The sequence below is a fragment of the Larus michahellis genome, chromosome 1 (assembly GCF_964199755.1).
Source record: "Larus michahellis chromosome 1, bLarMic1.1, whole genome shotgun sequence".
Lineage (NCBI taxonomy): Eukaryota > Metazoa > Chordata > Aves > Charadriiformes > Laridae > Larus > Larus michahellis.
In genome coordinates, this window is record NC_133896.1 from 38,637,905 (window position 1) to 38,663,451 (window position 25,547).

At 39.2% G+C, this 25,547-nt stretch overlaps 1 protein-coding gene across 1 annotated transcript in view; it reads left to right on the plus strand.

Moving 5' to 3' along the window:
• The first annotated feature begins 1,132 nt into the window (after positions 1–1,132).
• CAND1 (cullin associated and neddylation dissociated 1) overlaps positions 1,133–25,547 on the plus strand; it is a 28,902-nt gene continuing 4,487 nt past the window's right edge. The window contains exons 1-10 of the mRNA XM_074572630.1: positions 1,133–1,437; positions 5,432–5,575; positions 17,013–17,167; positions 18,991–19,114; positions 19,544–19,800; positions 19,907–20,012; positions 20,520–20,665; positions 21,730–22,022; positions 22,707–22,848; positions 23,481–24,974. Coding sequence (XP_074428731.1) covers positions 1,370–1,437; positions 5,432–5,575; positions 17,013–17,167; positions 18,991–19,114; positions 19,544–19,800; positions 19,907–20,012; positions 20,520–20,665; positions 21,730–22,022; positions 22,707–22,848; positions 23,481–24,974 — 2,929 coding nt within the window. The 5' untranslated portion in view covers positions 1,133–1,369. The remainder of the gene's footprint in view (positions 1,438–5,431; positions 5,576–17,012; positions 17,168–18,990; positions 19,115–19,543; positions 19,801–19,906; positions 20,013–20,519; positions 20,666–21,729; positions 22,023–22,706; positions 22,849–23,480; positions 24,975–25,547) is intronic.

The window sequence follows — 25,547 nt, forward strand, 5'->3', positions numbered from 1 at the left end:
TTCCATCAGCTGCTGTGCAAGGCTGCCTGCAAGCTGCATCTAACAAATGCCTATTTTAAAGAAATTTTCTTTCAAGTCTTTTTTTTTTTAAACATACATAAAGGGACCAAAAAGTACTTCTTTAGGAGTTTTGCCATACACACGTAACTGAGAAGGATTAAGGCTATTTAATGTTCTCATGTTTTAATATGAACCTCAAGGATGGGGTAACACATGGAAATATTTCCCCGGCTCTCCTACTGCTCTATATCATCTACCCATGCATGGGCAGATCATTGGTGAGGCGCAGAAAACTAATGAGATTGACATGAATATTAAAAAAAATCTCTGAAAGGTGCCCTTTGGCTTCCAAGCGCTCTGAAAGCACCCGCACCACATTTTCAAGCCGCTTACTGAAAACCACGACCGATGGAAGCATGCCTTTATTTACCAAGAAAATTAATTTTCACATCACCACTTTTGGCTTCTGCCAGATTGTTTCCAGTATGTGCACAGCTACGACGGGAGCCATTGCGTGCCTATGAGAGGGCCTGGAAAAGAACCCTGCAGCATCCCTAAGGCCAGGAGAGGCCGTGGGTTTGTAACGGCCACCGAACACAAAGCACCGTGCCCCGTGCCCGACCGACTGGCGCTCAGAGCCTCGATAACCCCTTTTGCTGTGGAGAACAAGTGGGAGAAGTTTACGTAAGGCCGCCTTTCAGCGGGCTATCCCTCCACGCGAGCCGGGCCAGGCCCTCGGGGACGCTAACGGACGCCAACCACCACCCCACCCCCCGCAGCGCTCCAGCCCGGCACCAAAACGAGGCTCCACCTCCCGGCGGGTAACGCGCCGCCCAGGCCCTGCCGCACCCCCTGAACTACAACTCCCAGCATGCACCGCCAATAGCCCTCGGGCGCCGCGCGGGCGCGATGCACGCCGTGAAGTGTAGTCCCCCTCCGGCCTCGCCGCCGTTTCTCCCCCCACCCCCCGCGCCACACTCCAACGGCGGCCTAAACTTCCCGCGCACGCTCTGCGCCACGTACGCTCTGGCGTCACACGGCGGCGGACACCTCCCGCCCGCCGGCGGAGCCAATCAAGCAACGCGAGTAGGGGAGGGGGGACCTTTGACCCGGCGCCGCGCGCGGGCGGCCCGCCCCGCCCCTCCCGCCGTGTCAGCCGCAGCCGCAGGAGGCGGCGGAGCACCTGCCTCCCCCCGCCCGCTCCTGCCGCCGTCCCCGGCTCCGGTTCGCCCCGCCCGAGCGCCGTCCCCAGCAGCGGGCGAAGTGGAGCCGGCGAGGCCGGGAAGACGCCGCCGCCTCCTCCTCCTCCTCCTCCTTCTCCTTCTCTCCTCCTCCTCTCCCGCCCCCCGCCCCGGCCGGGTCCGTCAACATGGCGAGCGCCTCGTACCACATCTCCAACCTGCTGGAGAAAATGACATCCAGCGACAAGGACTTCAGGTGGGAGCCGCCGCCGCATCCCCCCCACAACCCCGCAGCACCTCGGCCGCCGGCCCGGGCCCTCGCCCCGCCGCGCCGCGCCCGCAGGCCCCGCGCCGCCCTGCCCTGCCCCCACCGCCGCCTCCGCGCCGGGCCCGGGCCTGGCGCCGCGGCCGACAGGGCGGCGGGGCCGAGCGCGGCCCGGTGCTGCGAGCCCGCCTCGGTGCCTCTTGGGGTGGGAGAGGGCCTCTCCCCCGGGCCGCCCCTGCGGGGCTGGGCGCGAATCTGCCGCCACCCCGGGAAGAAAGTTGGCGGGAGGGGAGCGGCTCTTCTCGCCGCCGCCCGTGAAGGACGGGGCAGGGGAAGCCGCGGCCTCCCGGCGTCGCGGGCAGAGATCGCAGGCAGCCGGGAGGAGCTGAGCGGCCCTCGGGCTTGCTGAGCTGCGGGGGGCTGAAGGCGGGGGAGGAGGTCGGCGGTGCAGTTTTCCATCCTCGCAGATGCTCAGAAGCCGAACGGACGAAGCCCCGAGCAACCTGCCGGCTTTGAGATGACCTCCCTGGGTCCCTTCCCAACCTCCAAAAAAATACGGATCCTGTGATTCTGCGAATAGAAGCAGGGAGGGACACCCAGAACATCCTAAGCTCACATGCTTGCAGGATGCTGCAGCTTGTAGACAAGAGGGGTTTTGTGCTCCTCGCATAATTTGGTACTGCCTCTAAAAGTCAGTGGATCCAGAGAGAGAAGTCCAGATAAGTCTGATGGGGAAAGGACTAGTATATATAATTTTGAACTTAAGATCTGTCACAAAATCACTACTTTTTATTGGATCATTTGCTTGCTTCGTAATAAATGAATAGCAGAGAAAATGCAAGCATTTGGATATCAGAAAATGAAATGGTATAAGTAAGCTATTAAAAAACACCAGAGGTGATAACATTTACACAATAGTTCTAGTAAAGCATTAGGTTAAAAATAATTGCCTTTCTTTGTATGGTGTGCAACCAGAAATTCACTTTTGAAGCCTTTATTTGTCAAAGAGGGTACATGAATACAGACAGGGAAAAGGCATAAAATGTGCTTGGGTTTTGTTGCTTTGCTCCAGCATAACAGTGCTTAGTTTATAGTTAAAGAACATCTTGACATCCAAACAAGTCTCTTGTTAATATATTAAAATCTAAAGGAAAACAGAGGTGATAATTAAATAACCAGAAAGTTGGATTTGGAATAATCTTGTTTGCTTTTGACAAACCGTTGTAGCACTGGACACACATGCAATAAATTTATGGTTTTTTCATGTCAGTTTCTTTCAGACTTTAGTAACATGATATTACCTGGAAAATTTAGGCTAGAAATTTTGGAAGTAGAAAAAAATATTGATTGGTTTAAAAAGAGATGGTCCAGAATCCCCTGCTTTATTTAAATTGTACTAAAAATAGATTCAGACATTTGTTCTTCTGAATGTTACTGAAGATTTTTTTTCTACTTATATCACATTAATTTGTTTCTGTAGTTAAGTGAGCTTTGCATTTTGTGCTTATGGTGAGGATGACCTACAAAAAATTCTAGTTGATTTGCGACTAAATACCCATTTTGATGAGTTTAAAACTTTCTGCATAAAAGGTGTAGGTCACACCTGTCAAATGCAGTTGTAACAAGCACTTTTTTTCCCCAGTTGCATGTAGTTAAACTTGCTTTGTGGTTGCTGTAGGAGAGGACACTTCAGAAATTACCTGTTCTAGGAGCTTTGAACAACTTTGGAATTCCCAAATATTAATTTTTTTTTCTTAGCATGGATTAAAATCTGCCTTTACAAACCATAAAAATGAGTGATGATAGACCTTTACAAACTGGCTGTTACGCAGTAACACGTTTTATGAAACTTTGTGTATCGTGTATTTGCGTAACGGTTAAAATAGTATTTAGCGCTGGTAATTGTAAGCGCATTTATTCTTAGATCATATACCTTTGAAGAGGGACAGTGTAGTTAACCTGTTGATATCAGGGAGATGAGTTATAAACCACAGTTCGAGTAACCACTTTCCTGTAACATTTAATCCTCCATTTTTTGGATAAACTGACTTGTCCAATGCAAATTGTCCAGAAACTCGCGCTTAAATTCTAAAATGGGCAGTAACGTAAAGTGGCAATTTACTATATGATTCTGGGAGAAGTAGTGTCCTCACTGGAGAAGGAGAATGACTACTCCTAGTACAAGGTATGAGGAACTGCTGACATGCTGCTGCTTCGTGCTGGGTAAGGTTTGATGTGCCTGAGGTGGGATCAGTTGTGACTAAAGGCCACATCTAAACTACTCGAAGCCATATTTCTAAATGCCAGCTACTTTAAACTGAAGTCGCCAGGCCTCCCCACACCATTGTGGGGTTTGGGTAGGGTTTTCTTTTTAGTGGAGGAGTTTGCCAGGAGGACTCCTCAGTTGTAGTTGAGTGCCACCGAAGATTCCCAAGCTCTGCTTAGTTTAGGGACGTGTCACAAGTAGGTGATGAGTGCATGTGGATTCATAAGGCTGGGAAATGGGAGCTATTGACCAAGGAAGTGAGGGGAGGCTATTAAGAAGGCTTTAGAAAAGGACGTAAATATAGCAGTAATACAGAGGCACTTTTTGAATGTTCTAGTATTGTGTGACTGTGTATATCTTTATTCCCATTCTGTCTGTCCATTACATTAACTTACCAAGTAGTTTTTTCCTTGCTGTGCTTAAAAGTTGGTGCCATTCGCATTCATTGTCTGTTTGTGCACATATCTGACTTCTGTCAGATTACAGGCTTGTTTCAGAGGGACTGTTGAAGTGAAATAAAAATGACTGAAGTCTTATCTTAGAAACACCTTGAGATTATTAAACTGGAATTACTGTATTAAAAGACAGGACAAGTTGGGGTCCATTCTGTGAGGGCAGGCATCTGGCATTTGTGATGCATATTACGATTATGCAGAGTCTTGGCTTTAATTTTCAGTAAAAAAGTATTTAGCATGTCAGGCTGTAAAGGTAACTTTGCAAGTATGACCTGAGCTCAAGTGATGTCTGCTTGAGGCTGATGTTCCTGAAGTCCCAATGTCAACCTTAACTGTTTAATTATAGACCAGTTTTATCTGGAGCTTTGAATGGGGTTTGGGATTGGTACCAAAGCCCATGGGATCCGTAATTGAGTAATACATCTCTGTTACCTCTCCTGAGAAGAGAGGACGCTTACAAAAGAAGAACAGATTGGGAAACAGACTTCAGAAGGAAAAGCAACAAAAGACATAAAAGCATTATTTTTGGAAAGTAATTTCTCAGTATGTTGTTGTATTGGTGGATGTGACAGTGTTGTTGAATAGTAAATTAATCGATGTGAAAGATGATTTTATTTGCTTGATCTCTCAAGAATTAATCTTGGTCTTTAATGTGTCACCCTGGATTGAGGGCAGGATAAATTTATTGGCCATTGTCTGCACTATAAACAAACTAGTCTGCACAGGGGAATTAAAAACACAAAACGTAGCTTCAGTTTTATTTCTTCTTCATTAATGTTTGGCTTTTATGAATTTTGTGGGAGAATGTTTAAAAAACTCTATATTCTTCTTGCTTAAAAGTTGTTTTAAAATAAACTCGGAACAGAGATTACTTTTTTTTTAACAAACTTTAAAAATAAAATCCTATTTTGTACAACATCAGCATAGCTAATGAAAGGACTACTTAAAATCGTGAAAGTGTCTGGTTTACTTTGTGGAAATCATTTGGAATCTAATGTAAACAGCAGAAGTAAAATATGTATCTGTCCTCATCAGAGAAGGATGATGGCCTAACTAAAAGTTATTGTCATTTTTAAATACAAATTTTCTCATTTTTATTCTACAACTGAAATAAATGCTACTGCATCACAAAACAGGTAACAGTAATCCAACGTTGAATGTGATTTATTTGATAATAAATGGTGGAAACTGAGAATTTTGAATCCTGAGCACTCTGAATAACCCATATCCTTTTAGCAATAATTATCTGACTATCTTTTGTCAGGTTTATGGCTACTAATGACTTGATGACAGAACTACAGAAAGATTCTATCAAGCTGGATGATGATAGTGAAAGAAAGGTGGTGAAGATGATTTTGAAATTACTGGAAGATAAAAATGGTGAGGTGCAAAACTTAGCTGTCAAATGGTACGTATTCTTTTTCCATGGTGTAAAGAATTGTTTAATGACTGAAAAATGTAAAGCACTTTTGAAAAACTTAAGGGCTGCTGCTACACAAACTAGTTGTGAAACTGATGTCCACAAAGGAACCCTTGCACTTGTAGGCTACCTGCCTTAATTGTAGTTTCTTATAGAACTATCTCTTGTTGGCATTTTGGATTAACATTTGGGGTTTCAGGTGACAAGTAGCACGTGCAGTCCTTGCTGAAGATATATGAATGACATGCTTGTTCTTTGGTGATAATTCTTGAATGCTAAATAGATTTAAAAATACTGTATTTCATTGGTAATTGCCACATTGATATTTGATTGTGAGAAGGTAGGTGATGCGTAGGGGAAGAATTGTAGTATTGGAGTAGCTTCCAGGCAGAGATAAAAACATAAAAAGGTAAATATGTGGTCTTGATTATCAAGTATGGAACTTATTTCTTCCCTAACATTCAGAGTACTGTGTGAACGGTTTTACATGCTTTACAGGAATTGAAAATGTTCTATGGGATCAGGGTGCAGTTACTTGCATTTCAGAGACTTCTGTTGCTTCTGTACCCTCTCTTCCTCACTTTTTTTAACTTTACATGTAGTGTGGCTTTTCCAGAGCACCCTTTGAAGAGGTTCTATGTTTATTATGCCTTTTTGTTCTTGGCCCTTCTGACTTTTTGTACTTTTTAAGTAGGGCCTCTCTGTTAAGAAGCTTGTAGAGTTCCTGAGAATGTTTCTTGTTTGTGAGCTCATTTAAAAAAAAAAAACAAAAAACAAAACAAAAAAAAAAAAAAAAAAACAAAAAACAAAACCAACAAACCAACAACTTATATTCCGCGAGGCATGGATTGAAGTAAACTTGCTATGCAAGAGCTTGGGGCAGCTTTGAAGAGAAGTTTCACATTATGACTAGCTGAGTTTGTTTCAGCTTGTTATTCTTTAGGGTTTGCCTTATCAGACTAGCAAAGCAGAAAATTAAAGCCTGTGTGTACATCTGCTTATGTGCTTAGAAGCAGTGCCTGCTTCAGCTTCTGAAGTATTTTCAGTGATGGTAACCAAAATCTTGCACAGAGAAACTAGTGTAGGAATAGCAAGTTTGAAGCCAAAGTTTAATATTAGCAGTATAGTAATATAATTGTCACTACTTTTTCACTACTCTGTCCAAGATTGCGGTGTTGTTAAAATGTGTCTTCCTCCCCGCCCCCCCGCCTTTGTTTTTTTAACAAAATGACGTATTTCTTTTTTATTCAAACTTCTGAAATGTCAGAGTTCCTTGTGATACAGCTTCAGTTCTATGGCTTTGAAACAGATTGCTTGTACTCAATCAGAAGAGTAGGTTATTATGAAACTTGGCTCAGGCTTAGAATTGTCTTGGTGTGCAATAGCATTTTGTGGAAAAGGTACGTTGCAGCATACATGCAGTACTCATCTTTAAGGTACATCCTAAAGTTATCCTGAAGTTTAGATTCATACACATAGACACAGCTTATATATCAGTCTTTAATGGCAATGTTAGAACTTTGGACTGAAAATACACGTAATGTTTATTAAAACATTAAAGAAAGATCATGAAGGGAGGAGACTCTATTTTCAGATGATCACCTGTGTATGTGCACATGTACATGTGTCCTGTTCTTTTCTTATTAACCATTTGTCTATTTTTAAAGTTTACTTTGACATACTGATAGATTTCTTGGATTTAATTAAAATGGTGGGATCTATTTAAAGTTTGGAGTCTTTATGAGAAATCCAAATAATGTTAAAGAACAGTCATATTAAATATACTGTAATGGGACAGGCAAGATGATGGAAAAGTTTTCAGGGAAATTGTGAACATTCATCTAGAATGTGTACATTCTTGAACATACCAAGGTTTTTTTTGGGCATTCCAAACACTTGCAGATATTCTTTGATGACAGAAAAATCCCACCACTGTAAAAACGTCTTCTCTTTTTAAAGCAGCTTATACTCACGGTATTGGTCTATGACAGTTTTAAGCCAGGTGAAGCTTCTGCTGCTGCTCTGCTGTTCTTGCCCTCCTTGTCCCATTTTTTGCACTGTTGCTTATCTGATTTTGTTGTAGACTGGTTTGGGGACTTAGTTTTCTTCTGGCTTAGAGCTCTCCTCCTGCAATCCGATGAGCATTGGTAGAAACAGTGGTGAGGACGAAGGATGGGAGAGGTTGAACACTAGTAAGCTGTAGTTAAAAAATTTTTAAGATAGTTCAAGCTCATATAAAGTCTTCCATCTACTTCAGCCCTGGGTGTAAGCTCAATTTGTTGGGAAGTTAAATTCAGCCAGCATATTTTTCTTGATCTTTTCGTTTTTTAAATATTTTGTGGTGTTCTTTACTTGTGTATTTCTGTTAGAGATTTGCTGGCACTTTCAGCTGAGGAGAGTGTAAATTGTGTTTAGATCTCTATTAATTTAAATGCTCTGGTGAACTTCAGAGGCTGTCTGCAGGAACTTTCATCAGACTGGTACTTGATGACCCATTTAAGTATAGATTCCCTCTCTCATAAAAAAAGGACTTAAGACAACCCTATGTACCTTTGAATCTTCATTTGAGACGGGTTTTTCCTTGAGGAAGGGAGGGGAAAGATCTGTAGTGTTAGCGTAGCTTCCTCTACAGGTAGATCAATGGAAACACTGTGAATGGGAAAGGTATTGATCACTCCTTGGGCAGATAAGAATCTCTTGCGGGAGGATCACTCTTTCAAGGTTTGATTCTTGAGGTCACTGAGCAGAGCAGATTTAAAACAACACAGAACAGCCTTAAAGCAGCATTTATTTTTAGGTAAGCGTAGCACCAAGTAAGCAGTGTTCTGGTTTTACCTTATCTGCTGCTTGTTTTCACATTTGTGTAGGAAGGGCTCTATTGATTAAAATGCTGATGAACTTGTTTCTTATTATCTCTTCAAAGCACACTAATGATTTTGTTCTTGTTCCTTTCAGTTATATTACCCTGGTTTTGGACAGGATAAAACATGTTGTTCTTTGGTTAGCAGAAGTCAGGTTGAGAGTTCATGGATATTTGGGTAGTAACCTCGCAAGATGATTGTGCAGTTCATTTCTGAATAACAATGAAAATTAATGAGCTGCCTGAGTACTCTTGGAGTAAAAGTCAACCTGCTCTAAGCTTTGACCCTACAGAAGGGAAGGGAGTGTATTTGTCAAGCTTCTGTTGTTGCAGGCAGTAGATGCAAACTAGGTCAGTAACTGTGGGTTCTTCACCTTGTTTTTCTTCAGAGCATGTAAAATTTTAAATGTATTCTTGTTGTCTGAATTTTTTTTTGGAGTTGTTAGTTTTTTGCTTCATTTGATAATCTTAGGCTGTTTTACAGTCAGCCAGTGTAGAAAATGCTGTTGGAGATTCTTACAGCGTGTACTTAGTTAAAGCCTGTTAGTGTAGTCCAGCACAGCTTCCTGTGCACCTTACGGCGGTACTAGTTATACTGCCTGTAGAACTATCCAAGATCACGTGCATCTGGATTAGACAAGCAGTATGGTTTGTCTAAGTGTAGGTATTGTGTTGAATGGAATGTTTGTTCTTCGTTGGTGGTAATGTCAGTAATGTTCTGTTGGCCCAAATTGCACATTGTTTCATATGTTTTCTGTGTTGCAGTTTAAGGATGAGCTGCTTCTCATTTTGAGCAGTTATTTACGGTTTGATATTCTGCCATTTAAACCTATACTTACAAATTTTTGTTGTTTCACACCGTGAAAAGTTTCTTGAAACCTGTAAAAACCCAAACAAACATGCATATATATATATATATGGGGGAAAAAAAAAAGAGTGGGATTAAAGTAAGTACTTCTCAGTGATTTCTCCCTTGTGCTACTGCAGTTTCGCTGCATTTATCAGTGTGACTTCTCTGGGCAGTAGTTCAATATAGGGAAGCCTGCTTGATGCTGTGAGTGTGAGTCATTAGTGTGAACAGGATGATGCACATACTGGCTGCTGTGTGGCTGATCTGGTTCAGCAGCTTTAAAGCATTTTGTATGCTGTGGTAATACACTGCTGCGCATCATGCTATACTGGTCATTTCAGTCTTTCTTTTTTTTTTCCATTTGTGAATTTTAACTCTCCTCTGTAAGTAAATGTATTTATCTGATAGCCATTAAAATATGCCAGTTTGAGACTATAATTGATTATAAGTTGGTGACCGCTTTCTAATAAGGAGCTACAGTATGATCACCTTTATTTTTAAATGTATGTAACTTAAAGGAAGACAGTGTGTTGTAGTTGCTGTTTATTTCCATAGGCAGCTGAATGAGCTTTTGACTTTAAAGAGAAACTGGACACAAATTATTGGCTAGGGAAAGGGAAAAGATCAAAGAGCACTTAAAACAGTATCTGATAGTGCCTTCAAATGTGTAAAATACATGGTTAAGTGCAAAAGCTTTGTACTCAGAACTTACTTTCTAAAAGAAGGTTGTAGTTTACTTTCAACTTCTGATCAGCTTAGTTTGTAATCTGGGACTAACAATAAGGTCTGTAAGTGATACCTACTGTTTGTTTCATATGAATACACTCCCATAATTATACACGTGCTTGTTCCTGCTCCCTAGTGCTTCTATTTACAGGACTTCTGTTGGAGCATGCAGCGTTACAGATGTGAAATGGTTTGTATGGATTCTGCACTCATACCTTTGTATACTGTAGTTTGTTGACTGAAATGCACAGGGAGTTTCTGTGGACTACTGTTGACAGTCGTCATACCTTGGAATTGCGATTGCTTCTGTTATAGGTGGTTTGTGCTTGTGCTGCTTGCAAAACAATTTACTATGCACCAATGGTCGAAGAGTGTAACAGTCCTGCGAGTAGCTGCTGACTGACAGTGGTGTGTATTTGAAGAGAAGCTAGTGACAGACTGAGAGAGTTGGAGTTGTTCAGTCTGGAGAAAAGAAGGCTCCGAGGAGACCTTATAGTGGCCTACCAGTATCTTAAGGGGGCCTACAAGAAAGCTGGTGAGGGACTTTGTAGGATGTCGGGTAATGGCAGGACTAGAGAGAATGGATTAAAACTAGAGATGGGACGATTCAGACTGGACATTAGGAAGAAGTTCTTCACCATGAGGGTGGTGAGACACTGGAACAGGTTACCCAGAGAGGTGGTGGAAGCCCCATCCCTGGAAGTTTTTAAGGCCAGGCTGGATGGGGCTCTGAGCAACCTGATCTAGTGGGAGGTGTCCCTGCCCATGGCAGGGGGGTTGGAACGAGATGATCTTTAAGGTCCCTTCCAGCCCTAACAATTCTATTATGCATCGAGGAAACACTGTGAAGGGAAAGCTTGGCTGAAGAGTGAAATCAGGTTGTGGAGAAGGCCATGAGCTTTTTGAGCAACTGGAGAAAATGTTTCAACTTTTAGGAATGCGGTCAGGGTTGGCTTGATGTATTTGAGTCTGGGAGGTAATCCTTGGTAATAATCTGTGTGTTGGCAAATGCTTGTGTACAAATTGATCAGGAATTCATCTGTTGGAGGAAAAAGGCCTTTACCAGTATCAGTGTCCAGAAATTATTTCAATAAGGTTGCAGTATTAATTTAACATGATTTTACAGTAAGTAAAATGACCAGATTAGATTGTGGATATGATCCTCTAAATCCCTGCTGTCAGAGGTTAGTAGCTGTGAGATGGTTTGATGGAATCTAAAGATTCCAGTACAGTGCCCCTTTCCTAAATTAAAAGGCAGTGCCAGGTTAGGGCCAGAGGTGTGGCTGCTTTTAACAAAGGATGCTCTGTCAGAGCTGTTCATTTCTGCAGGACTAGGTGTACCTGCTGAAGCAAGTGAGAAACCATTCCATTACATCTTTGTTTCTGTGTACTTAAAGGGCTTCTGTTTATGCCTTTCATCAGATACTAGTCAGTATCTCAATTAACAGTTCTCTTGGGATTGTTTGCTGTGTCTTCTAGAAATGCTGCACCAAAGTTGGTTTTGTGTATTTTTAAGATATCTGCGTATCTTCATAAAATACTCTGCAAAATGAGTAAATTGCAATCTTCCTGAATTTGTGGCGTTGAGGTGATCATAATGCATAAATTTCAGATGTCTGTAGCCTAATTTGACTAATGTCAAATTAGTTCCAAGTTCTGTGCATTAACAAAACTGAGTTAATTAATTGTACGTGATTTCAGTACATGATTTTGGTAAATATGATTTGCCTTTGCTGCCTTTTTTTTTTTTTAAATTCCCAAATTGCCAGTATTTTCATCAGGTTTTACCACACGAGTAGGGTGATGGTGAGTAAGGAGAGCAGGAAACCACGCAGGTTACAGTTTGTGAAGGAAGGCATGGAAAGCAGTAGGTGTGGTTGTCTTGGGAATTGCCTGTTCCTGGGTGTTAATCTAAGTGCTGTGCCTCGAGTGCAACCACTGTTCTGAGTTCATGAGGGTAAGGTGTTATGAGCATGGCCATTGAAAGAGGAGCTCCTAAGTTTGCCTAACATGGTGACAGGTGACTAATGCCAAAACTTTGAACCTTACTCTGGTTACTACCGTATTGTAAATCAACTTAGTGCTTGAATGCAAGAGCTTGCTTTATATAATAGATAAATTTCCTTTGTCCATGTCCTTCTGTCTACACTTCTTGCTTGCTGCCTTTTGCTTCTGTTGGGTGTTTTTTATAATTAGCTCTTGCCACTGTGGATTCTTGGACCTCGGAAAGAAGGGTAGCAGCAGTGGGGTATGCACAACAACAGGTTTTGGGATGGAAGATATATTTTGGTTTTGTCCTACTCAATAGAGCCATGTCTGCTACCTGTCCAAGAGTGAGGGCCATAAATCTCACTCTTTGAGACCAGCTGGAATTACTGGCTTGCAGTCTTCTGAATTTGAGCCTAGTCCTCCAGTCTAGCTTGCTCCAACAGCTCTGTGTAACCGTTTAGTTTGAGCTGTTGGAACGCTGTCTTTTTTTTTTTTTTTTTTTTCAGGAGTGGAGAAAATGGGTGACCAGATTGGGTGGAACAGTGATTTTTTGAGGGTCTACACTTGTCCTGTGGTGTGAACTATATGGTGGGGGGTGATGGCCTTGGAATGATTGAGAGGACTTGTAAGGTGGGAAGCATGAAAGGTGTGGGTAACTCTTGAGAGTGTTTGGGAGGCTTTGTAGCAGGAGGAATGGAAAACTTGATGCTCTGAGACTGAAGAGAAGACTTAGTTTCACAGGAACTTGGAACATGTGGGTTTGGATTTACCCTGTAAGTGCTTCTAAACTGTGTTTGACCAGACCGTTCCTCTTTTTTATTTTTTTCCCCATGCACACTTGAAAGGAAAGTTGCTCTAACCAGAAGTGGGGATTGCTAAAGTGACTTGTTCAAAATGAACAAATGCATTGTCGATTTTGACTATACATTCAGAAGTTAATTCAATATGATCCAGTGTACCAAATCACGTTTAAAAAATGGTGAGATAATACAAAGCATGTATAGGTCAACAAGTAAAATTAATACGGGATAACATTTCCTTGTTAACAGCACTTTGGAATTAAGCTGCGCATCCTTGGATCTCCACTGTTAAAGCAATGCAGGAATTTGTCTTTTTTCCGCAGCGATACCAGCGAGGTAGTAAACGTGTGGGGTTGTCTTGCTGTCATTCTTGGCAAATACAGTACTAAGCTCCTAAACTAACTTCAGTGCCTTTATGCTGAATGCCATAGCCTCGAGCCTTGTCTTCTGAATAGTGATCCGTGACCTGGGTGTTTCCTCGCAGATGCCTGGCTGACAGTTTTATTAGCTAGTAGTGAACCCAGGGTCCAGCTGTGTTCTTGGAGAGTTAGACTTAAACTCCAGAGCCATTTCCAGTAAAAGAAGAAAAACTTGTCATCTTGTTTCACTTGTCATCTTGTACATCGTGTGCTTGTCTCTTAATAGATATAAATACATTAAGAAAAGAACTCTCCTTTAGACTGTAAAGTCTCAAGGGTGATTTTTCTGTCTTTAAACACTTGTTGGTTTCTGTAATACAGATGGGAATTAGATTATTTAAGTACTAAGTGTAAAGTTTTTGCCTGAGTGGCAGAATTTAATTTTGATTTTGGTCTATTTGCTTTCAGAATAATAGTCTTTATTGAGAGTTTTGTATCTTGCTAGCTTGGACAGATTTCTTCTTGCTTATAGATTGTCCCCCGCCCCCATCCCCTTTTTTGGGTAGTTGACTTAATGCCTGTGCTTTTTGTTAATGTGAAACTTGCTCTTAATTCAGAATAATTTCCAAAATCTTATCAAATAAAACCAAAACATTTTTCCCCATTGTAATTACTGAGGTCTGAAAGGAAATACTTTTAATCCAGATAGTTTCTTGCCAGTAATCTGGTACAATTAGAATATAATGTATTCAGTTTATTCATTTTACAAGAACTGCATACTAATATTTGTTAATAGGAGTTTAGCTGTTTACCATGATCTGGTAACTCCATTATTAAATTGTACAATCAAATGTATGAAGTTGGAAGTTCTCTTCCCACTTTTTTCCTAGTGTCTGGAGCTTGTTTTGGTTTTGGAAAATGCTTTGAAAGGCTGGTTTTGGAGTGGGTGGTGGTAATATTTACCCTTGTGTATCAAACTAACTTGTGGATGAACTGTTTTAAAAGCTTGGTAATTGCTATTTGTTTCCAGTCAATGAAAATTGAAGTGCAAGTTAATACATTATAACTTGCCAAATACAACTTTATTATTTTTTTTCTCAGCATGGGAAAACAGATGATATTTAGAGAGGATACTCCCTTTACACTTCACAAGGAGTTAAAGTATGCAAATACGTTCTAGTGGAAAGTTGTTTTGTTGTTAATTATGTTAGTCTATTACAAATAATTTCATCATCTGCTTGTAAAACTTCTGCATAGTTCTGATGTTTCAATAAGGTAGCGACCATATGGTCCTAAAATCATTGCAGCCTCAGAAGTCTGACATAGTTGTAGTGAATCGTGGCATATATTTGAAAATTTGAACTTTGCTTTCTTGATCTTAGTCTTGTTTTGATAAGAAGTTAGTTAATTTTTTCCTGTAGTGTTTCAGTTTGACTTCAACTGTCCAAAATTAGTGTTTACTAACCCTACAGAGATCATTTTCATCTCAGTTAGCTTTGCTAGAATCAACGTTAATAAAAAGCAGATGTATACAGTGTTAAAATTCATTGTGGAAAACACATTAAGTTTATATGGAGGCATTGCATTCTAATGTAGTCCTAGTACAATCAGTTTGTGATTGGCTTTAAGACGTTCCTTTTTCTGCATTTGTTCCTACATTAATTTCCACATATTTCAGTTTTATAGTTTTGATCTGTAGAGTGCTTTTTTGTGTACATGGTGTACAATGTTGAAGGGCAGATACAAAATTTGGAGTCTCCCTTGTAAGTCACAGAAATATCGATGATTTCTGACCTGTAACGCTTGGCTCTGTCAGTTGTAGGAGACACCACCTCTTAGCCCAGCGCTTGAAATCACTTAAATGCTCTCCATTCTCTCAGCACAAACCTCATGGAACCATTGCATGGGCTCACTTTGACTTCTGTACTGCAGGTTGGGCCCTGACTTTCACGAGAACAGCAACAAAGCCTGAGCTTTTGAAAAATGCTTCCTAAAATATAACAGCCTTGCGCATGTCTTCTCACTTCTCAAAATTTTAACCAGATTGTTTTGATAGAAAGGGCTTGCTTAATAAAGTCCTCACGCCGTACTGCTCATCAAAGCTCACGCTGAGAACACGCATGTAGAATCTCTTGAAAAACTGCTGTGCTTTCTCACTGTGGCCAAAGTTGAATGTGATGATGATGTCTATAATTTGAAGTGTGTGTCACAGGAGAAGTTGTTGAGAATCAGGCTATAGGATTTCCTTGGTGGGACATCTGCAAAACATAACTAGGGGAAGGTCTGCGCACAAGGCCAAGTCAGAATGATGTCCATTATCCCTTTAATTCAGAAGAAAGAGAAAATGAATGGTAGTTTTCTGCAGATACATCTGTGTGTCTGTTAATTCTGCTGTTGGCTACACTTCTAGTTCACAATTCCCACGTTTCCTGTAGATGGTCCGTGCTGCTGCTCCCACCATTCTTGCCTCAAGCTATTGCTTTTTCTCCTATGTGACTGTTACACACAGCTCCTTGTTCTCCTGCCCTTGCTTCTGTTATGGTTGGTGCAGAACCTAAGCTTGGTAGAACTTCATGTCACATTTAATTTCTAGTATTGATGTCTCAGTAGTAAGGGTGCTTTCTTGATTGGGTAGTAATATTATGGATGTTACTACAGAGAATTAAAGAGTAGCTAGCCAGATAAACATACAGAGAGCAGAAGCTTACAAAAGAAGGGAGCTATGTCTTTCAGAGTAGTTACTGTATGCATAGGGTAACTTCACTGTTTTTTGATGGAACATGGTAGGAATGCCTATAATGCAGCTTAACGCTCATCTTTCAGAATTCGTTGTGTTCATTATTAATGTAGTATGTGTGAGAGAGCTGAATTCGATTAAAAGATTGGGTAATTTAAAGTCTTCCAAAATTCATTTACCATTTCTGAGCTGCCTTGTCTGAAGGCAGGTGTTCTAAAAATAGGGAGAAACTAGATAAGCAAATTTGGAGTGAGAAGGAGGGTTTTTGCAGGTGAATGGAAGGAAATAAAGGCAATATAAGGCTCTGTTTTTTGTATAACTTCCTGTTTGTAACAGAACATTAGCAATGGAGAGATGCTGAAAGTTGATAATAGGGCTAGGAAGACGGTGAAGGATGCTATATTTCTTAGCAATAACTAGACTTTACTGGGACATCTGTGGTTTTAGTATTTTGAACAAATAGGAGCATTTGATGAGTGAATACAAGACTCTTATGATCCTCAAAGGAGTTGGAACGTCTAAAAACAATTCAGAAGAAAGAGGAAATGTCACTATGTGCTACGTGTATAGTGGTGCTTGGAGTCTGCGGGAAGAAGGGCATGCCATGTCATTGGTTTTTGTTTTATCATTTGCATTCTATTAAGGAAGGTACTCCAAGGTGTAGAGTGAGCCTGAGTGTATGTTGGATTGAACCCAAGCATTGTATAGAATAAAGATGCAGTAATTAAGAAGATTGCTTACTTGTCTGTGGACTAAGCGGGCACTGATAGTCAAGCACATAAACTGGTGGCTCTGGCTAGGTGACTTTTATTACAAATATTGGCGTTGAGAAGTGAAAGGGGCTCTGGTTTTGAGACTGAAGCAGAACAGTCATGCAAAAAACATTTCCGCCACTAGATAAAAAAACGTGCTAAAACAGCATTTTGTTACTAGATTTATGGAGACAGATTATCAACCCAACCAGCTGAAGGTTTTCGGATTTTAAAATTCTGCTTTACATTGCTACCAAAACAAACCATAAGTTTGTGAAATGAATGCAAAATATGTAAAATGAGGGGGTTTATTTAAGGATGCAGATTTAATACTTTTCTTCTATTTATACAGCCTTGGCCCTTTGGTGAGTAAAGTGAAGGAGTATCAAGTGGAGACTATTGTAGATACCCTCTGTACAAACATGCTTTCAGATAAAGAACAGTTACGTGACATTTCAAGCATTGGCCTTAAAACTGTGATTGGAGAACTCCCCCCAGCTTCCAGTGGTAAGGCATTTTGTACTCAAGACTATCTAGTTTTATTGTTTCATTACGAATTAAAAAAAAAAGCAAAAGCTGGGTCCTTTAGGGAAGAAGATTCAGTTCATTTAACATTGGAACTAATTTCTGTTAGAGGAAAAATGGATGACACAAATAACCTTTTAGTTTCTTCTCTGACTGTATTTGCAGATTTTACTAGTTTAAAAACTATTTTTACTGAAGAATTGCATTCATGTGAAAAAAACCCAACAACTTATATGAACTTCAGTATAACAAATTTAGTGTAAAAGCTATTTTAATAATTGTCTGGTGGAACGTTTCTAGGCTATAGTAATAGCTAAATCTCCCCTTGCTTTTTGATTGATGGTATACTTTAAAATTGATTATAACTTGGGTATTTTTCTTTAATGATCTGATTTCTTGTCTCAGTTTCTGGTGTTTTGGAAAGTACCCTGTGTTTCTAACAATTGCCTGTTAAATTACCAAAATGCTTACCTGCAGTTTTAAATGAAGGCAGTCAGTCCTCCAAAAGAGATAGTAATGATGAGCAGCTCATCAGTTAATAGCATTACTTTTTTATTCAAGTGCTTTTCAGATATCGTAGTGTAGGATATGAATGACAATAGAGAAATGATTAAAAAGGCTTTGGAAGTGCAGTTTTTAGAGACTGAGGTTTCTGAAATAAAAAAAAAAAAAAGCTCTGATTTTAACATCCTTTATTGAAAAATCCATGTGTAAGTTTTGCTTTTATCAAGCAGTAGTGAGATGTGTAAACTTTTACTTAAAATTAGTTATTTATTTAATCAGTTTAAGCTTTTATTCTTCTGTTTGCCTGCACAAAACAAAAGGAGATCTTGGGCTGAAGGTAAAGCTCGAACAAAAATGTAGCAAAATCTTTCAATATAATTAGTCTTCCTAATACAAAAGGAACCTAGGTGTTATTTCTTGCTTTCAACTCAAACATAGATTGTTGTCTTTTTTTCTTAGCCTCTATGGTAATATATTTTACTGTCCAATTGTTACGTTGAGTTTTAGTCATATAGTTAAGAATAAGCCATAAATATATATAAACTATATTTAATATAGGTTGGAATGATAATAATTTCACATCTAAATTCCCAAAGTGTGATTTAACAAAAACTTCATGCAAATTAAGATAAGCACTACCCATTGGGTAGCTGTTACCATGGCACGAGTATCTTCTTTTCTCATAATTACCCCAAACAACATTAGACAGTTGCGGGGAAGGGGGATCTATGGAGCTGTGGTAAAGACATTTTTACTTGAATTGTAAAATACTTTGGGTATACATTTTTTCCCCTTTCTCAAATGTTCCAGCAGTATTTCAGGTACTTACTATTTAAGTTATTTCATGTGCAAAATGATTTTATTTTGAGGTTTCGTTATACAGCTGTTCTTTAGAGGTGCCTCTATCTACTTCTGTGCTTCCCCTTGCCTTTTTAATTATTTCTTTACATTTACCAATAGTCCTTTCATTTATTGCTCCAGACTCATCTTGGCCTTCACTTTCCATTGCTTGCCCTGCCAAAAGCAGGGTCCTTTCTGTTGTATATACCTTATGGGACAGTTAAGAAGCCCTCCTTCTGAGTAGGTTTCTACATAGACAGTCTTTCAGCTCTAATGCAGAGCATACGTTACATTAGCAAACAGACTGGCTGTTCAAGCTTGTTTTGTTGTGTGGGAAAAGCTGTTTTATGTTTAGATCAGGTTGTTTCCATAGTCACAAACTTGATCTCTGGTGTTTAAAAAAACATATTTATTTTTTTTTTTTAAATTATGAAAACACTGAAGTTTTGTTGTACTTTCAGGTTCTGCATTAGCAGCTAATGTTTGCAAAAAGATCACAGGGCGTCTCACAAGTGCTATAGCCAAGCAGGAAGATGTGTCTGTTCAACTGGAAGCACTGGATATCATGGCTGATATGCTGAGCAGGTAAACATCCCTTTTCCAAAACGCTGGTGAATGCTCATAAATACTCCTTAAAGCTTGAGCTTAAATTTTCCAAATGTTAAATTTAAATTACTTTAAGTTACGTGAAATAATATGGTTAGGTATTAAATATAGGTGAAACTTCATTTAGGGGAAAAAAATGAATATATTGAAGGTAAGCTGATTGATAGATCAATTACTTTATTATTTAATCTTCTGAGAACTGTAGTTTTAAGCTTATTTTAATGTTTATTGCTTTGAGGGTATATTTTAAACTCATTTATTGTTTTTAAAAGCTCCACAAGCATAAATTTAAAGACTTAATTAGAATCTTTGTGATGTTTTGGGAATATTTAAAGGAATTGTTGTACAGTATGTGACCAAAGTTATCTAGATTCAATTGGTTTGAGTTTGTGTTTTGTCTGTTTTAAGGCAAGGAGGACTGCTTGTTAACTTCCATCCTTCAATTCTGACCTGTCTGCTCCCCCAGCTGACTAGCCCCAGACTTGCTGTGAGGAAAAGAACCATCATTGCTCTTGGTCACCTGGTTATGAGTTGTGGCAATATGGTTTTTGTTGACCTCATTGAACATCTGTTGACAGAGCTGTCTAAAAATGATTCCATGTCAACAACTAGGACCTATATACAGTGTATTGCTGCCATCAGTAGGCAAGCAGGTCATAGAATAGGTAAGAAAAATACGTATTATCTGTATACTATATAAAAATATAATAATCTGTAACTTTAAAAGTTTTTTAGGTGAGAGTGACTTTGCTATTTTTCTTCTCTTACTAGGTGAATATCTTGAGAAAATAATTCCTTTGGTTGTAAAGTTTTGTAATGTAGATGATGATGAACTGCGAGAGTATTGCATTCAAGCCTTTGAATCCTTTGTTAGGAGGTAAGATATTCTCAGGTACCTATTTCAGGCTTTCTTAAGATCTAATAGTGTGCCATTTGGTTGTAAGCTGTCAAGAGACAGTCTCTTTGGTACAAAATATTTTTGCGAGCTTTGAGCTGGTACTGTTCCAGTTATTCTGTCTTGTAACTTAACTGTTAAGCAGTGTTATGGCTGTACTTCAGAAACTTTCTACTTTGCCGTTGCTACTTATGCAAACAGAAGGGGGAAAGTATTCTAATAATGTTTGTTGTCCAATAGTGGTGACGAAAATATTGATATCCAAAGGCACATCTTGGTCCTCCGCACATTCCAATCTAGCAAATTCAGCTACATAGTAACATTGCCTTTTCTGAACTTTCTTTCTCAATTTCTGTAATTCAGATGGATGCATTGATGGTACTTGGTTTGGCTAAGGTCTCTGAAGTACAGTATGTGGCATGGAGTCTTTCAGAAATATTTTAATTCTTCAAAGTAATTTGATATTGATTGTATTTTTGTATTATGCAGATGTCCTAAAGAAGTTTATCCTCATGTATCTACCATTATAAACATTTGTCTTAAATATCTTACCTATGATCCTAATTACAATTACGATGACGAAGATGAAGATGAAAATGCTATGGATGCTGATGGTGGCGATGATGATGATCAAGGTATATTCTGTTTTTGGTTTGGGGGAGAGAAAGAGCTTCTGAATCTGCACTCATCTGAGAAAATTGATATGGGTGGTATTGCAAAGTTACCAGCATTTGAGTGACTTGTATACTTCTGTATTCAATTTTTGTACTGTTTTTAAACATGCCTTATGAACTCATTTCTTGGAATAAAAGTATAGGATGTTCTTGCTGGAGATAAGGATTTCCAAGGGTGAGTATAAAATACAAGACAAATATTTTAAAAGACTTGAAACATGAGAAAAGGCAGAAGCGTATAAGATGATATAACTAAAGCAAGAAGAACATCAGTTAATGAATTGAAAATACATATTCAGTATGGGAAAGGATTCTCACTGTTTTCCACTATAATATATTGTTACCTAATGCATAAAATCAGAGTAGATAGAAAAATGCAGCATACTCAGTATTTTTCTGTATGATAAAAATGTTTTAGACTGAAAGGCATGAGGTATTTATTTAATATTTTGGCAATACCTTGCCATATGTAAGCTTTATGAAAACTTGGACACACAAGTAATCTGAACCCAGAGCATAACATTGTCATTACTTCAAGAATGAGTGAGCCGCATAGTTGTTGCTTTAGTGCTTAAAGTAAATTTGTATTGCTTATTGTATATTTCTTTGTTGTCCTTTTTGGGGGGCAGAGTATGGTTTGATTGAAAGAAACAAACAGAATCATTTGTTGAATCTCGATCAGCTAGTAATTGTTGTTGCATTGTTGCTTATGTCAGGAATAAAGAGGAATATGCTTTAAATCAGTAGTCAGGCTATAAATATGATGGGAGTTGCCTTATGCTGTTTGCAGTTTAAATTAATACATGTGTAAGACTAGCGTGAAAAAATTGGCAGAGAAAATAATTAGCCTTATGATTTAGGCAATTTAGAAGGCTTTTTATGTATATTTTTTTGACATGCTTCTGAACCTATTTCTTTGGTGTGCCTTAAACAAAGAACGCAAGTGTGTCTTATTAATTGTTTAAAATAAAACTTGATGCTTTGATTGTCTAGACTTGAACATATGCATAATTTATTTTTTCAAGGGAGCGATGATGAATATAGTGATGATGATGACATGAGCTGGAAAGTGAGGCGTGCAGCTGCTAAATGTTTGGATGCTGTGGTTAGCACACGACATGAAATGCTTCCAGAATTCTACAAAACTGTATCTCCTGCTTTAATAGCCAGATTCAAAGAACGTGAAGAGAATGTTAAAGCAGATGTTTTTCACGCATATCTTTCTCTTTTAAAACAAACTCGACCTGTGCAAAGTTGGCTTTGTGATCCTGATGCAATGGAACAAGGAGAGACACCTTTGACAATGCTTCAGAGTCAGGTTATTTGTCAAGATTTTTGTTATCTTTGAGAAGATACGCTGAAGTTATCATAAGGATAGTTCTTGAAATATGCCGTGTCATGCTTCCTTCATACACAGATTACAGTTTATCACTGTAGTACTAACATAGAGAGCAAGCCAGGTAAACTGGCCCAGAAAAGTGCAGCAGTCTTGAAAACTGAAATTACCAACTCACGCAAATGTGCTTATCTGACTTCAGTTGTTTACCATCACCTGTAAAAGTTGCATGTCCTGTGTAGTTTAACCAAATTACCAAAGCAAAATAGTTATTTTGTGCGTTCTGTAATGCAGACATAAGCTCTGATGATCAAGATAAAATTTGATCTGCTGCAACATACTTTATTTTCAGAATAAAAAGGATAGTGCTGAAAAACTTAGAAAAAGGGAATTATTTCAGTGACTTTTCAGTTGTTGCTCTCTACAGTTTTATTAATTCAAATCTAGTTTTGCTTTGTTTCATTTCACCTTTTAAAGTTAAATTACCGTTTTTTTGGATAGCAATTCTTTTGAATCTTCATTTCCCAGGGTTTATAATTTCTCTAGTTCTGTAGAGAAATCAGAAATAGAGGGGTAGGACACACGTCTGTCTTTATACCTCCCAGTGATAGAGGGTGAAAGAAATGGTAGCTATTGGATCAATTAACAGATGTGTGATGATTACAGGTCCCCAACATTGTTAAAGCCTTGCACAAACAGATGAAGGAGAAAAGTGTGAAGACTCGTCAGTGTTGCTTTAACATGCTGACTGAGCTAGTAAATGTATTACCTGGAGCCCTAACACAACATGTTCCTGTACTCGTACCAGGTATGAGAAGCATATTATTAGCTTAGATTTATTAGTAAATTGGATGTGAAGTTTCAAGATCTTTAAATCTTGACTGTGCTTTTTGCAGAAGCTTTGAAGTGTTGCTTCTATTTAAAGAAATCAGCAAAATAATCAGCTACTGTGTGGATCCATATAAATATTTTAGTGACATATTTCCATTAGTCTTGAAAACAAGGGTTGGCTGTGAGATTGAGATTTTTTTTTTTTCATCTACCTAAAAAAATAAATTTAAATTGCTTCTTAATTGTAAGATCAAACTGCCTTCTTTCTCATCTCAACAGCGCAAAATATTGTTCATATTTTAGCTTTTGGGACCTAAAATGTAGAATTTTGAAGTAAGAAGGAGAAGTAAGTTTGGAAAAGGTAAAGGTTCAGAATCCAATTATAATTAAGAAAATATATCACAAGCCATCAAAAGACCCCATGTCCTCTGTGTAGAGGAAGCTTGAAACTGATTGAATAAAATAGCAAAAGGGGCATGGAAGCGTTCAAGAAAGGCTGGGAGCAGGAAAACATAAATTGAGTATAGCTGCCTGCCTTCAGAAATTCTGAAGTGTTCTAACAGAATATAAATACCTAACCTAAAAATACATTTTTCTTTTTTCTTCCAGGAATAATTTTTTCACTGAATGACAAATCAAGCTCTTCTAACCTGAAGATAGATGCTTTGTCCTGTTTGTATGTGATCCTCTGCAATCATGCTCCCCAAGTCTTTCATCCTCATGTTCAAGCATTGGTACCTCCAGTTGTAGCTTGCGTTGGAGACCCATTTTACAAGATAACATCAGAGGCGCTTTTGGTTACCCAACAACTTGTGAAAGTCATTCGTCCTTTAGACCAGCCTTCTTCTTTTGATGCTACTCCTTACATCAAAGATTTGTTTACTTGTACAATCAAGAGATTAAAGGCTGCTGACATTGATCAGGAGGTGAAAGAAAGGGCAATATCTTGCATGGGTCAAATAATTTGTAGCCTTGGTGACAGCCTAGGAGCTGACCTGCCTAGTACACTTCAGATCTTCCTCGAGAGACTGAAGAATGAGATCACTCGGTTAACTACAGTGAAGGCCATGACATTGATTGCTGGTTCTCCTCTGAAGATAGATTTGAGACCAATCCTTGGGGAAGGAGTTCCTATTCTTGCTTCTTTTTTAAGAAAGAACCAGCGAGCTTTGAAACTGGGCACTCTCTCTGCTCTAGATATTTTAATTAAGAATTACAGCGACAGCTTGACAGCTGCCATGATTGATGCTGTCCTGGATGAGCTTCCACCTCTGATTAGTGAAAGTGATATGCATGTATCACAGATGGCCATCAGTTTCCTGACAACACTGGCTAAAGTATATCCTTCCTCCCTGTCAAAGATTAGTGGGTCCATTCTCAATGAACTTATTGGGCTGGTGAGATCGCCTCTACTTCAGGGTGGAGCACTGAGTGCCATGCTAGAATTTTTCCAAGCTTTGGTTGTGACGGGTACAAATAATTTAGGCTATATGGATTTACTGCGCATGTTGACGGGTCCAGTGTACTCACAGAGCACAGCACTTACTCACAAGCAGTCTTACTATTCCATTGCCAAATGCGTTGCTGCCCTTACTCGAGCCTGCCCTAAGGAAGGACCGGCTGTTGTAGGTCAGTTCATTCAAGATGTCAAGAACTCAAGGTCCACAGATTCCATTCGGCTTTTGGCTTTGCTTTCTCTTGGGGAGGTTGGGCACCACATTGACTTAAGCGGACAAATTGAGCTGAAGTCTGTAATATTAGAAGCGTTTTCTTCTCCTAGTGAAGAAGTCAAATCGGCAGCATCTTATGCATTAGGCAGTATTAGTGTTGGCAATCTTCCTGAGTATCTGCCATTTGTCTTACAAGAAATAACCAGTCAACCTAAGAGGCAATACCTTCTTCTTCATTCCTTGAAAGAAATAATTAGCTCTGCATCAGTCATTGGTCTCAAACCATATGTTGAGAACATCTGGGCCTTACTCCTGAAGCACTGTGAATGTGCAGAAGAGGGTACCAGGAATGTTGTTGCTGAATGTTTGGGCAAGCTTACTTTAATAGACCCAGAGACTCTGCTTCCACGACTCAAGGGATACTTGGCATCAGGTGAGCAGTAGTAACTCATGTACTGTAGCATATGGCCTTACACTATCTATTAATAAATTGATCTAGTTTTGCAAATTACTTGCTTAAATTTTGTGATATTCTTTAAGTCTTGCTTTCCTCCTGCCCCAACAATGTGGAGCTCAGGTGGTTCCATTTTTACTAGAAGAAATTAGTCATACATAACGTGAATTAGTTTTATATTCTGCTTTCAGACCGTAGTATTTCAATTAATGATGTTATGTTTAACTAAGAGTTAAAAACTTTAAGGGGAAGGAACATGGGCGACAAAGGGACGGCACTACTTGACAGACCAGTTGCAACATGTTGACATTTTGGTGTAAATTACAGTATTCCTAATTTCCAGATGAAAATTCTGAAACTTTTAAGGATTAGGAGGGATCATTGTGCATAATTCTTTAATCTTTCTCACATCAAGAATATTGACCGGTTTTTTTCACATGCTTCTGCTTTAAAGAGGAGAGTGGTTTGTATAAGCCTATGTGTTGAATGAAAAAATCTGCCCTAATAGGCTCATTACTTCAATTTTCTGTAGCAGATAATGTGAAATTTTTA